The 12749-nt window shown below is 42.6% G+C and overlaps 1 protein-coding gene across 1 annotated transcript in view; it reads right to left on the minus strand.

The window, feature by feature from the left end:
• NOMO2 (NODAL modulator 2) overlaps window positions 1-11760 on the minus strand; it is a 28427-nt gene extending 16667 nt beyond the window's left edge. Inside the window, exons 1-14 of the mRNA XM_026096364.2 lie at window positions 11565-11760; window positions 11177-11266; window positions 10234-10279; window positions 9704-9804; window positions 9474-9580; window positions 9197-9269; window positions 8531-8683; window positions 7148-7285; window positions 5425-5514; window positions 4708-4813; window positions 4082-4232; window positions 2703-2880; window positions 1806-1947; window positions 796-927 (exon numbers count right to left, since the gene is read on the minus strand). Coding sequence (XP_025952149.2) covers window positions 796-927; window positions 1806-1947; window positions 2703-2880; window positions 4082-4232; window positions 4708-4813; window positions 5425-5514; window positions 7148-7285; window positions 8531-8683; window positions 9197-9269; window positions 9474-9580; window positions 9704-9804; window positions 10234-10279; window positions 11177-11266; window positions 11565-11702 — 1645 coding nt within the window. The 5' untranslated portion in view covers window positions 11703-11760. The remainder of the gene's footprint in view (window positions 1-795; window positions 928-1805; window positions 1948-2702; window positions 2881-4081; window positions 4233-4707; window positions 4814-5424; window positions 5515-7147; window positions 7286-8530; window positions 8684-9196; window positions 9270-9473; window positions 9581-9703; window positions 9805-10233; window positions 10280-11176; window positions 11267-11564) is intronic.
• Between the last annotated feature and the right edge of the window lie 989 nt (window positions 11761-12749).

A 12749-nucleotide genomic window follows, 5' to 3' on the forward strand; every position in this document is an offset into this window, starting at 1 on the left:
TTAGTAACAAAGCTTTGTGAATAAGGACAGTTATTGTCGTTAAAAAGCTCATAACATGCTAACTGTTCCCTAACAAAAATCTTCCAATTCAGATGCATAGCAAGTATCAGCCCAGAAAACAGCTTTGGCAACAGACCTGGCTCAAAGTACTGCTGCATCACCAGGAATCCAGCACACCTTGTAATAGAAAAGCTATTACAAGACAGAACAATAAAGTCTGGAAAGTTCTGCAATGTACACTACCCTTGTAGTAGTCAAAGGAGCCTCGAGGACTTCAGATCCCAACTCCAATTTCAAGTGTGGAATGATGTTCTGATTCACGTGTAAAAACAGCAATCTGTACATGCCCCTTCTATGCCTTCCCCCAGAAAGCAATTTATTTTCATACTAGGCTAAACCAGGCTGGCCAAAACACCTATTAATACTCTTAGGAGAGGCTGGTTACTGTGGAAGCAGAAGAACTAGGACATGCGCCTGCTCTTACATTTGGGACAATTCAGTTCTTGATAATGCTCTTTCACTTCACACCAGCCAATCCGTGAGACCAGCACATAGTCCCTAAAACTTACAGGAGCAGTTATCTGTTAACTGACAACAGAGTTAAATGTACAAGATTGAGGAAACATGATGCATTGGGGTACAGTATTTTCCAGCCTCTCTCAAGTTTCAGAACCAGTTCACATGTTGGGCATGCGACATACAGGGTAAATAGTATCCACAATAAGGGAAGTAAAGAGATTAAGTCACAAATTTAGACACTGAGCTAATGCTTCAAGCAATTCCCTATAATCCTACTTTTGTATTTGCCCGGTAGCACATTTTCAAATGTGAAGGCCACTGAGTCCATGCTTCCTGAGAGCTGAAGGTTGCGTTTTTCACCCTGGCGGCTCACAGACTGTAAGGTCACCATCAGATCACCACAAACATCTGTGCAGGAAGGACGCGAGAAAATTACATTGCATTCTGGCTTCCCAGCTTAGCCTCCAAAACCCCCCACTCCAGGCTTCATGTGTATTAAGATTAAAATGATTACTCTTTTCCAGTAGAAACACTTCCAAGCAAAACTATTGCTCTGATTTCTTAAGTACATGTTCACTGGTGCTTTGCTGCACTCTTCAGTAATTTTAAGCTTATTAACCATATTCTTGCATCTAAAAGCAAGTAACAACCAGAAGCTCAACACTAAACTCCTGGGCTAATAACTCTGCCGAGACTACTGGGACCAAACAGAACAGGACACCAAGTGCAGAGAAAGCTCAGAGAGAAAAAGTAAAGGGCAAAAATGACAAAAGTCAAACTTGAATCATCTGCTGCTAAAACTAGTGGGCACTCGAACAAAACAGGAGGAGAAATGAACCATAGACCAAAATAAAGAGAGAAGCATAAGAAAGAGAAAGACACTACAACTTTCAGTCAACAGCGTGAGCCTACAAGCTTTTACATGTTTACATCCATTGTATTTTTAATGGCTTTTTCCCTTCCAGTACTTTTCTGAAGTACAGTACCCCTTGCAACAGCCAGTAGCATTTCCTTCCAGAACTTAGCAAAGCAAAGAGCCTAGCAAGTATTTAAAATGGGTACAAAAAGTCAGCAAAATAGATAGCTCCAAACTTCAGTAAAGTACTTTATTAGGCTGTAAGGTCTTCAGAATAAGGGCTGTTTGTATCTATGTGCTGGAAGTTAATTTACTTATCTGCTGATGGGGCTAACCACAGCAACTGCCTTGATCCAAACAGTACTCATTCACACACACAGTGCTAGAGTTTTCCTTTCCCATTTTCACTTCACTCTCAAGATTGGCTTACCTAAACAAGAGATTTTTCCTGAGACTGAGGCCAGAAACTGAGAGAAGGTCACATCCATTACTGGTCTGTCTCTAACAGTAACAGGGAACGTTTTGGGTTTCAAAGCCAATCCTGCTCTGGTTTCAGCCTCTGGAACAATTACCTGAAGAGCACATAACATCAATGCATCACCAGCTTTTAAATACCAGTCCTAATACACTCACTGTACTGAGTTCAACTTGCCAGAAATGAGAAAATGGAAATTTACGGCAAGTCTCAGACAAAGCAAAATCAGCCTCTCAAACATGCTTTTCGAAATTCTGTGGTTGATATTAAAAATCCTTCAAAAAACTGCAAAAGGCCTGAACTGAAAATCCTCCTCACAGCTCAGTTCCAAAAGCCTGAAAGAGTTCCCACTTTGGGAAATACTGCTGCTTCTACATTAGGCGCTCTCATTATCTTTAAGGACAGTCAGAGGCCTTGTAACTATGCGCTTCCTCATCTTCTTCCAGTCTGCACTATCTCCCACAATGCAAGACGTGTGGTGGTTGTGCTATAGATTCTGCTGTGACCTATAATCTAGGGAACCATTTAGACACCTGATAAGGTACATATCACATGTCTCATTCACAGGATAATATATTAAGATAAGAAGTGATCTAGGGGACATCTCAGTGAAAAGAGAGACAAAAACCTTCGATCTCAATGGCCCAATTTCATTTTTAATAAGTGTAAAGGTAAAGAAATATGGCAATTTCAGCTTAGAAGAACAAAGGAAATAACTGTCATTGTTTAAATACTGCAAGCAGGTGAAGAGAAACCTATTTTCAACTTCTCAAACTTTAGAAATAAACTCTTTCAAAATCTTGTAACAGCTCTTGACATTCCTACAGTGGAGTAAGAGAAGCTCATTCTTACCTGAATGTTGTATGTACCCGATTTTGCCTTAAAACAAAATGTTCCGTGAGGGTCAGTTTCTGTTGTAACCAGTGATGCTTTGTCCTTGTCTTGAGGCATCATGGTTACCTTGTACTTATTGATCTGTTTGATTGTGTCAGGGAAACGAGTTACTGAGATGTGGCCACACACACTGAATCTGTAAAATAAATGTCAGTCATTAGAATAGATATATCAACTTGACAAAACATATACAAAATACTTGTCTTAAAATATCCTCAAAAGCAAAACTCACTATACTGAGGAACTAACACACGAATTAGAATGAATTCTCCCTTAAACAGTGTTTATACCAAAGTGATATTACAAGTGGCCACAGTAGAGTAAATGCAAATTCTTGTACAACCAATGGGATTTTTACAATGCAGTCCCTATGATGTTACTTTTTTTTTTTTCCTAGGTTTTAACTAGTCTGGTATGTTTTGTGTCAAAGATCTCAAATACGATGGGTATTGAATTGAAACAACCCTACTGAACTACATTCTGTGAAAACACAAGACAAGAAGGCAAATCAGAAGCTGTTAAGTTTTACTTTTCACCTTCAATAGTACAACAGATTCAGTGACTGAAAATCAACTGTAATTCATCATTCAATAGCACACACTTTTTAAAAAATAGCTAGCCAAATCCATAGGAGTTAGTTGCCACCTGTCTTAATAATTTCCTAGTCTTCATTTGCTGCTTTTACCACTACTGTTGAAGGTTGCTACTATTTCCTCCTGAGGAGAAGCTCCTGGGGACAGAACCATGCCCCTTTTGTTTTGCTCAGTTCACACCATGCCTCCCACCACTGCGCAGCCTTACGCTGCCAAAACCATCCTGTCACCATTATACAGGCTTATGCTCAGCAGTCAAAGAATCACAAGGCTGGAGTTATTTTTTTTAAAGACAATTCATGTAAGATAATTATGACCCTAACAGTGATAAGTAATAAAAGGTACCGGTTTGGTACCACACTGTACTAGGCAGTTATGTTACTCCACTCCTGCAGAGGAGGGTCAAATCTGAAGTGCAGCATCAGTGGCAGAAAGCCTCTCTGTTCTTTTCTTGGTTCTGCCACACACTCTTCTACAATTGCTTAACACCCCCATGTCTCAGCATCTTCATCTGGAAGGGAACGGTTATTAAAAAGGTGCTCTAAGGTTTAACTACTGTTCAGCAAAGCACTGTGGATAGAACATTGCCATGCAATGATGTTGATGTATATTCCTTGAATTTCTCAAGCAATGTTCAGCTCCTGGCAACTATGCAAATCTAGGCATGACACAGAAGAGGACCACCCATTTTCAAGACTTTGCCCACATATCAGCTTACACTTTCATCATGACACCAGTACTTACCCTGTTGCTATGATGTCTGCTAACTGAGGTGTATTTGGTGCAATTTTCACCGTAATAGTATCAAAAAAAAGGTGCTCTTTCCGGGCATGAATTGTGTATGTACCTGTTGTTATGTTCTCAAGGCGGAAAGAGCCATCGGCTTTTGTTTTTACTGCAACAAATAAAGAGAAGAGGGTTAAAAAAAAAAAAGAAAAAAAACAGCAGCATGTCTTGACTGTCTATCCTCATGTGTTAAAAGAGCCACTGAGGGCATGCACTGCTTCAGCCTATTTTTAATTCACATTGCATAGCAAAGAAACAATATTATGCTTTCTTACTGGACCAACTTCTGTTTCTGTATTTTATAGTACCATTTCCAATTTGGCATGTGTCTGACAAAAATTCCAAGCGAGATTTCTAAATCAGAACAGATGAATACCTAATGCTCTCTTCTAAAGTCAGAAAATGGAAACTTTATCAACTGAATGAAAATCACTACAATATTTCAAATAAATCACAACAGAAGTAGTGTATTATCCTGAAGATTTAATTCCAACTCATACACTAGTCCTGTGCTTGAGCTTAATTAAAGACTTCCCTTAATTAAAGGCTTCCCTATAGCAACAAAGACCAAGACAAACACATACCTTTAATCTGATTGTTTAGAGTCACAGTGGCATCAGCAACTCCTTCCCCTTCAGGACCATTCAACACCCTGCCTGTGACAGAGAAACCCATCACATGGAAAACAGGCTGAAATGGGAAAAAAAGTTAACTTCAATCTTTACCCAGTAAAAACATTCAGACATCTGCAGCAATGAACACAGTTTTTTTTTCTTTCCCCTCACACAAACAAAATTTATTTCCTCCTTTAAAAAAAAATCCCCTGTGATAATTGCAATGAAATTCTGGATCAAGCTCAAGAAACAGAGTCTCAACAAGCACAGGAACAGATTTGCAATTTATTTGCATCACTATGGTTCAGAAGGCCAAAATCACACATCATAACGCCATTACAAGAAATACTGTGAAAATTTACAGGCCCTTCTCCAGAGATCTGACAGTCTGAATGACTAAAGCAACCGGAAAGGTCACTGACTGCTTGCAACAGGGACATGAAAAGTGAACTTAGTAAACAGCTTTTCTCTATTTTGTTTCTACCGAGTAAAAGGGACTGAAGTGCAGAAATACAGCACGATACCAGATACTGTGGTCTACATGCTGTGCAAGTGAGCATGGTAATGAATGTCTTCAACCCTTCTTATAAAAACATTTTTGCACAGTACACCTGCTTTCTACTAAAATCAGTTATGTTTCTGAAGGAAAAAATAGCAATAACAGCTTTACTTCTCTGAATATCTTACCTCAATTTGTAAACTGTCATGTTCTACAAAGAAGTCCAATCTAGACGGTGCAACATCAAAGGTAATTCTCTCACCCCTGTAGAATGGGATCTGAAAGAAGACACATTGCTTTCACTCCTAAGAAGCTATGATGTCAGAAATGCTTTCTATTACCTCCATGTTCTTACTACCATCAGACACCTCTATGCAGTGGAAAGTTTCCAAGGGGCTGCAAACTTGCTAGAAAAATAACTCAGAGGGATGGAGACATGAACAAAGGTGATTTCAGAAATGTTTGATGAACCATTTGAGATTACAGAAAGGGACAGAAAGATAACCCTGTACTCAAAATACAGCAAAGGTACTTTGATGCATGAGAGTTTACAGATAACAGAGTATAAAAGAATATATGACCACTAGAGGAATTCAAGCAATAAGAAAAATTTGGATTCCACTTCTAGACCATGGAGATTGAGAATGCAAGACCACCATTCTCGGAAGGGCACAGACAACCATGCTTCCACACTTCCCAGACATAACCAGCTTTGGTCCAGAAGCCATACCTCTATTTCAGCATTGTACCCATGTAATTCTAGATCGTAAGTGGCTCATGACCCTCCACAGCACTTCTGTGGATATACGCCTTAGTGTCCACTCTTTTCTCCTTTCCACAGTTCTCCCACTCCACTTGATTCAAGTCTCCCATTTCAATATTATAATTCTCACTGAAATATTTAAAATTTCTGTCTATTCTTGCAGTTTCAAAACATTCCCAGAGAGCAGATGAAGCACAAGAAAATAGAGATGTATGCAAGTCATTCACTTTTCTACCCTTTCGTTTTCTGTTACTCCATGAAAACAAGCTGCTTGGCTCAGAAATTTTGTATTCCAGCACACCAGCAAAGAAAGTAAACAGGCAACCTAAGCTCTATTCTAAAAGTCACAGAACTCAAACATGCCAAGCAGGATATCCGGAGTACTGTACCACCACCAAAACCCGCAAAATTACTGCTGACTACTTTAGACTCTGTTCTTGCGGGATTAAAGTTGGCATTTGAGCCAAAAGATTTTAAAGCGTAAAATGGGTATGTTGGAGATGAAGTTTTATCAGAGCCATTAATAGCACTTTGGGGGATGAAAAACAGTTGTGCAGCTCCATCATCCATGTTTTTGTCTACACTGAGAGGAGGTGTTGCTCAGTCCACCACTGAGGGCATCTTTAAAGCACTGGAAGAAACTGCAAGGCTGAAAGTATAGAGAGCTTCCAGACTGCAGTGTAAAATTGTTCTCAGTGTTTACAGCCTAAATGGGAGATCTGGTTAGATCGTGTTAAATAGCTTTTCCCTCTCCAGCTATGTGTGAATATGCCTAGAATTAATGACAAAAAAAAGGTCAAAAAAGAAAACGGGACAGAACTTAAAGGATGCGACACAGGAGCAGCAACTGCAGCTTTCAATCTAGTATCAGCCTAGGTGTGGTTCTGACTGGCCAGCGTATTCAGGTAATTCAGAGAGCAATTTACCAGTAAGTCCTGCCTCAGAAACTGCACCATACAGCTCTTCCAAACCAACTTACTTCACTGTCAAACATTTTAGGCTGGACTGTCCTCCTCCATTATTTCACCCATTTCAAAATGCTTCAACTACTTCTACTTTAACAACTACAAAATTATATATTACCTACTTTAGAAAACAAAAGTTAATGACCCAGTGGCAAACAAACAATGAACTTCCTAGCTACTTACCACAGTGTATTTCCCACTAGGCAGAGAAAGAAAGGTGAAAGATCCATCTTCTTTTGATACAACATTGCACAAATAGGATAAAGACTCATCTCTGGACTGGAATCCATCCACTGGAGAAGTATTACAGCCCATGACATCCTGTGTAAATACATGCATTACTACTAACTTTTTTTTTTTTTCTGCGCTCTTGAGAGAACAGAGAGGAAATAATTTGGGGATTTTTTTTCAAAATGCTATCCTGAGAACGAAGGATGGGAAGTACCAATTATTTTGGAAGCCTAAGCTTGGTAATGTAGCTTACATTTCATGTATATGTATAGGGGGAAAGAAAAAAAAAGAAAAAAGAAAATGAACATTAGGGTAACAAGGGCATAAAACTGGGAAATTCAACATTCCTCAGCACCCCAGAGCAGCATGACATGTCTCAGCATTAACTGACTCTGGTTCTGAGGGCAAGCTTAATATTACAGAACGGAGGTCTACTTTGCATATCAAATCACAGTACATGACCAAACATTCCACAATCATTTCATAATACATTTTTAAGGTAGCAACAGCAGCTGTTGAACTTTGAGAACTTTGTCTTCACCTTGAAAGGGCAGAGAACAACTAAAAACTCATGCTGAAGACAAATTACATCCATTCTACAATGAAATTCAGGGTTTGTCTGGCAACATTTTTTACCATGCACCAGAAGGTGGTCTTTCACCCTGGCAGAGTGTAATCCTGATGAAGGAACACTCTTACTAACCAAAATTCAGCATGCAAAAAGGTGTAACTGGAAAAAATATTGTCTAAAAACCATAGCCATAACTCTGCTGACCCACAAGGAATGTACAGATCAGTAACATGCACTGAACAATATTATATCTGCACTTGTCCACTTCAGCTCTATGCCCCTGAAAAGCCTCGGTGCTGAGGAGCCTCATTGTTTGAAGAAAAAAGAAAAAAGAAAAAAAAAAGGCAAAAAGAGTTGAAATTAAAAGAATCTTCTCATTTCCTGTGTCTGAAACGTAGGTATAAAGATGACTGTATGTAGACCTTCGGCCTCAGTTTTACCAACATTTAAACAGACGGTTATTGCATTACACATCTGAGTAATTCTATAGAGGTCATGGGAAAACTAAGCACATATACAAATGCTGTAAAACAAGGGACCTGTTACAGAAGAATAGCTTAAGGGGTTGTACAGTTTACGTATTCTATAAACAACGCTCACTGCATACAAAGAGGATCTTTTCATTCATTTACAGTATCAGTATTTTAGACTGCATCAGAATGAAAGGCAAAGATGAGATACAGGGCACTGTGAGTTCAGAAGCTATTTTGCTCTTTCTGATTTATGTCCATACACCTACTGAAAAGGTTCTGACATGCCATTACCTCTTTGGTGACTGAGGAAGAGAAAAGAAGAAACATGACTCCTTTCATGGGTTCTCCATCACTCCTTACTGACCCAGAAACATTGTAGCCAGCAACAATCAGAGGACTGGCAGCATAAGCATTAGAACTGGTCACCCGTACCATTGTATTTGCCTGAAATACCAAAACACACACATTTTCATCAAAAGAATATTTACAGCACCTAAATAACAATCAGAGACTACTATATTCAACAACAGAAATACAAGCTAGAACAGCAGTATTCAAAGAGGGACCATTGGCTATTCAAAAGAAAAAAAGACACTAAATCAAAGATATTTCTGTAAAATAGTATTTTTACTGTTGGAATTGATCAGGATTGTCAGAGCTCCTTAGAAAGCAAGCAATCCGAAAGGGAAGGATTAGAGCACTGCTACTAATCTCCCAGCTCCTGCAGAACGTACAAAAGAAGAAGACCTAAGGCAAGAGCTCACTTGCCAGTCCTTCCCTGGCTTCACATTCTCCAAGTTGGCCTGCCTAACTTCTCGCCTTCCTAAATGAAATTTAGAAAAACCTCATTAAACTTGTCCGCTTGCACAAGCCCTTGCTCATGACAGCCGATCAAGACAAGGTCTAGCCGATCCACCTTCGCTAAACATGCCAACAAGAACTCTCATAGGCTCTAACCTCTTTCAACGTCCAGGTAGGATGAGATGCAAAGATTTCATATTCACCAGGAAGCACTTTAAAGAAAGCGAACCTGTATGACAAGAAAAGGGTTATGTTTCTTCAGAAATAGTCATAAACCTTTGCTTACATAAAAACAATTCATACTTTCTGCACATGTCTGAAGAAAATATTTCAGAACTACTATAATCCCAACCGATTTAGCAGAACTGAAAGACTACTGTGTAAATGAGCAAATGAACAAAGTGTGCACACACATGCATACTCCCACACTCACTTTCCTCCAGGCTGGGTAACAGTTGCTTGTATGTTTATGTCACTGCCAGCATTTCTCAGTACAACCTGGACTCCAGCAGGACCTAATGCCTGACCTTTGCTGAGAACCTGCCGAAACGAAGAGAAACCAAAGCATAAATGGATAAAAGCAGCTTGCAGAGCCAAAGAAGAATGTTTCTACGAAGGCAGAATTAAAATGAGATGGAATAAATAAAAATAAAGGAGTCTAACCTTTCCGTTCACAGAAAATCCAGTAAACACAAAGTTAATATCGCCTCCCTTTGTGCAAATGTCATTAATGCCATCCACATGGATGTCTACACTGGTTGGTTCTGGAGGTGAAAAATAATGCAACAGCATGGTAGTTAGTGACAGAGGAATCATGGCACAATTCTGCTTAAGCTTTACAAAACTTCCACAGAAATGCACTAACTCAAGCATCCAAGTTATGGTCTGGAAGCTTTGTCTCAGCAAAGTTAACCACCACAAATCCAAATGTTGAAAAACCTCTTTCTGCCTGCCATTACATTTGCCTCTGTCAAAATCCCACATTCCCTTAAAGCAGTTCAGGGGTTACCTTCTCACACTGTCTACCTTACAGCTTTATTTTCCTCCCATTCAGTTAGTACATTTTAGTTACTAAAACCATACAGTAGGGCTTATCTCTTCTGAAAAACACTTGATATTCCCTACCAACAGCAAGCTAGGCATAGTTGAAGCACATACACTGTCCTACTGTAAGAAAAGATATAACCACTTACCGAAACTCCACCCTAGGGGAGGCTCAATTTTAAGAATGAAATCCCCCTAAAAGTAAGAAAGCAATAACCATTTTCACTGATCTAAAAGCAATTTAGCTAAAAGGTGAAAAAAACAAAACAAACAAAAAAAACAGAACGCAAGCATTATGCTGCAGAGAACAACACAAGAGTCAAGTACCCCATTTTCCTCTCCTCCTACCTAGGATACTCTGTTCAAAAAAGCAGCAATGTCTGTCCCAACAGATGTGCCCCAAATCAGCCTTTAATACTTTCATGGGAGGTCCTACTCAGCCATTCTGCCCAAACACGAGATAACAAAGTTTCAGTCCTTTTAAAAGCTCTGCACCAAAAGGGCATCAGCCTACACAGAGGTCCTCTTTAAACCAGTGGGCACCACACACATTCTGAACCTCATCCATGAGGAGGCTCAAAGCCCTAAGAATGAAACCCCGACATCAGAAAGTGTCTTACATTCTCAGATTTGGAAGGGAACAGCTTTTTTCTTTTCCATAAATTAACCAGTTCTGTAAAAGAGCAATACACTTTGACCAATTGAGGCCAATTTCTATTTAATTTAAATACAAGCATTTTTTCCAGTCTAAATCCCCATGAAACTTCTGAGACATTCTGAGCTTCCTACTTCATTATTTTCATATTTAAACCATTTCTAAAAACTGCAGTTCATTGTTCAATTATTTTTATTTTGGTCACAACAAAACGCATCCTTATACAGCAAATTTATTTTCATCTCTGTAGGTAGAAAACCGAAAGCTTTGCATGCACAGAGCTTGTGAGAACCTGCACGTTTGTCCCGAAGCTCAGCGCTGTACCGGTTCAAACGCGTCCCGGGCACGCGGGGTCCGGGCAGCGTTCAACCCGCGAGCAGACGGAGCGGGAAGCGGCTCTGGCTGCCCCGCGCAGCGGGCACAGCACCGTCACCCACCTTATCGTAGAGGGGAATCATGAAATAGCCGTTGTTCGGAGCGCAGTCGGTCTGGTATTTCAGAGTACCATGCTTAGTGTATAACTTAATCTGTGCGAAACAAAACACAGAAAGTTGCGGGTTTTTAAGAAGCGTGGGCAGAGCAGGAACGAGGCAGGCTGCGGGCAGGGGCTGCACACGGCGAGTCCGCGGGGCTGGGGGCAGCAGGGCAGAGCCGACAGCGGCAGAGCACAACCGCCCGCCTCAAACACGCAAGGAGCGCAGCCGCGGCCTGGCGAGCCGGCGCCGAGGCCCGGGAGCAGCCCCGCCGAAAGGAGGCGAACACCCCGCACGCCGCGCGGCAGGGGCGGGGAGGCGGCGGCTTCGCCCTCCGCGGGGCGCCGCGCACCTCGATGAGGGAGTAGTTGATCTCCACGTCGGACTTGACGAAGCCGCCGCAGCCCACGACGATGTCCTCGGAGCCGCGCGCCCGGGCGCAGCACAGCGCGCAGCCCAGCGCCAGCGCCGCCGCGGCCCAGCACCCCATGCCGCCGCCGCGCAGCGCCGCGCTGACTCAGCGCCGCCCGCCCCGGAAGCGCCGCCCGCCCCGACAGCGCCGCTGCTGCCCCCTGCCGGCCCGGCGGGCTCCGCCCCGCCCCGCCGAAGCACCCGACAGCCGTCAGCCAGACACTAACCAGGGTTTTGTTTTATTAACGTAAGAGATTAGTTCCTGGATTTTATCTCTGTTCTGTTCGTGTTCTTCCCTGTTTTCCATCCCGCCGCCTCTCCCGCAGAGGCGACAAGGGCAGCTCACTCGTTGGTCGCCTTGTGCGTCTGCCACCTGCCACCAGGGCCGCCAGGGCAGAGAAGACGGGGCGCCGAGGGAGGGCTCCGGTCCCCTCCGCCGCCTTCAGCCCTGCCACACAGGCCCTCGTGTCAGCTCTGCTCCCTGCCACGGCGTTTCTGGCATTTTTACCTACTTCCCTTAAATTCCCTTTTTTTCTCCTACAAGTCCCAAATTACCCTTTTCCCATTGCAGCTTTGGGATACTTCTCGGGCCTCAAGGATTTGAGGAGCTGTTGCCTTTCCGGTGGCCAAGCTGTTGGCATGGCAAGATCCTGCACAAGGATCTTACTCAGCCCTGAGCCATCGCCATGCGTGTTTGGTGCCTGGGTGGGGGGATTCAGAGCTGCCCCGAGCTGGCACAGGGAGAAATGCTGCCGGGCAGCAAGCAAGGTTTCCTAAAGCTTTCAAGACTGGAAAGTGTGAAGCTCACCCCTGGGTAGACTCCACCGCTCAGCTGTGGGAGCCTTTGGGATTACAGTTCCACCAGGAAAGGGCAAATCCCTCCCGTCCAAGTTGCCACCTGGGAGACATCTTAGGATATAGGCTATAGCCCCCCCTGCACAGCCCCCTGTCCTGCCCCACAGCGAGCTGCCGCAGGAGCCTGGGGAGGGCTGGTCTGTCAGCTGGGACACGCACTGAGAGCAGCCCTCTCCTAGGAGGGAGTTCAGCTTCAGTGAACTGCTATTCCAGAATGACGAAACAAACCCGAACAGTTTGTAGAAAAGCCTCGCAGCCCACCTCCGCCAGC

The sequence above is a fragment of the Dromaius novaehollandiae genome, chromosome 14 (assembly GCF_036370855.1).
Source record: "Dromaius novaehollandiae isolate bDroNov1 chromosome 14, bDroNov1.hap1, whole genome shotgun sequence".
In the NCBI taxonomy this organism is placed as follows: domain Eukaryota; kingdom Metazoa; phylum Chordata; class Aves; order Casuariiformes; family Dromaiidae; genus Dromaius; species Dromaius novaehollandiae.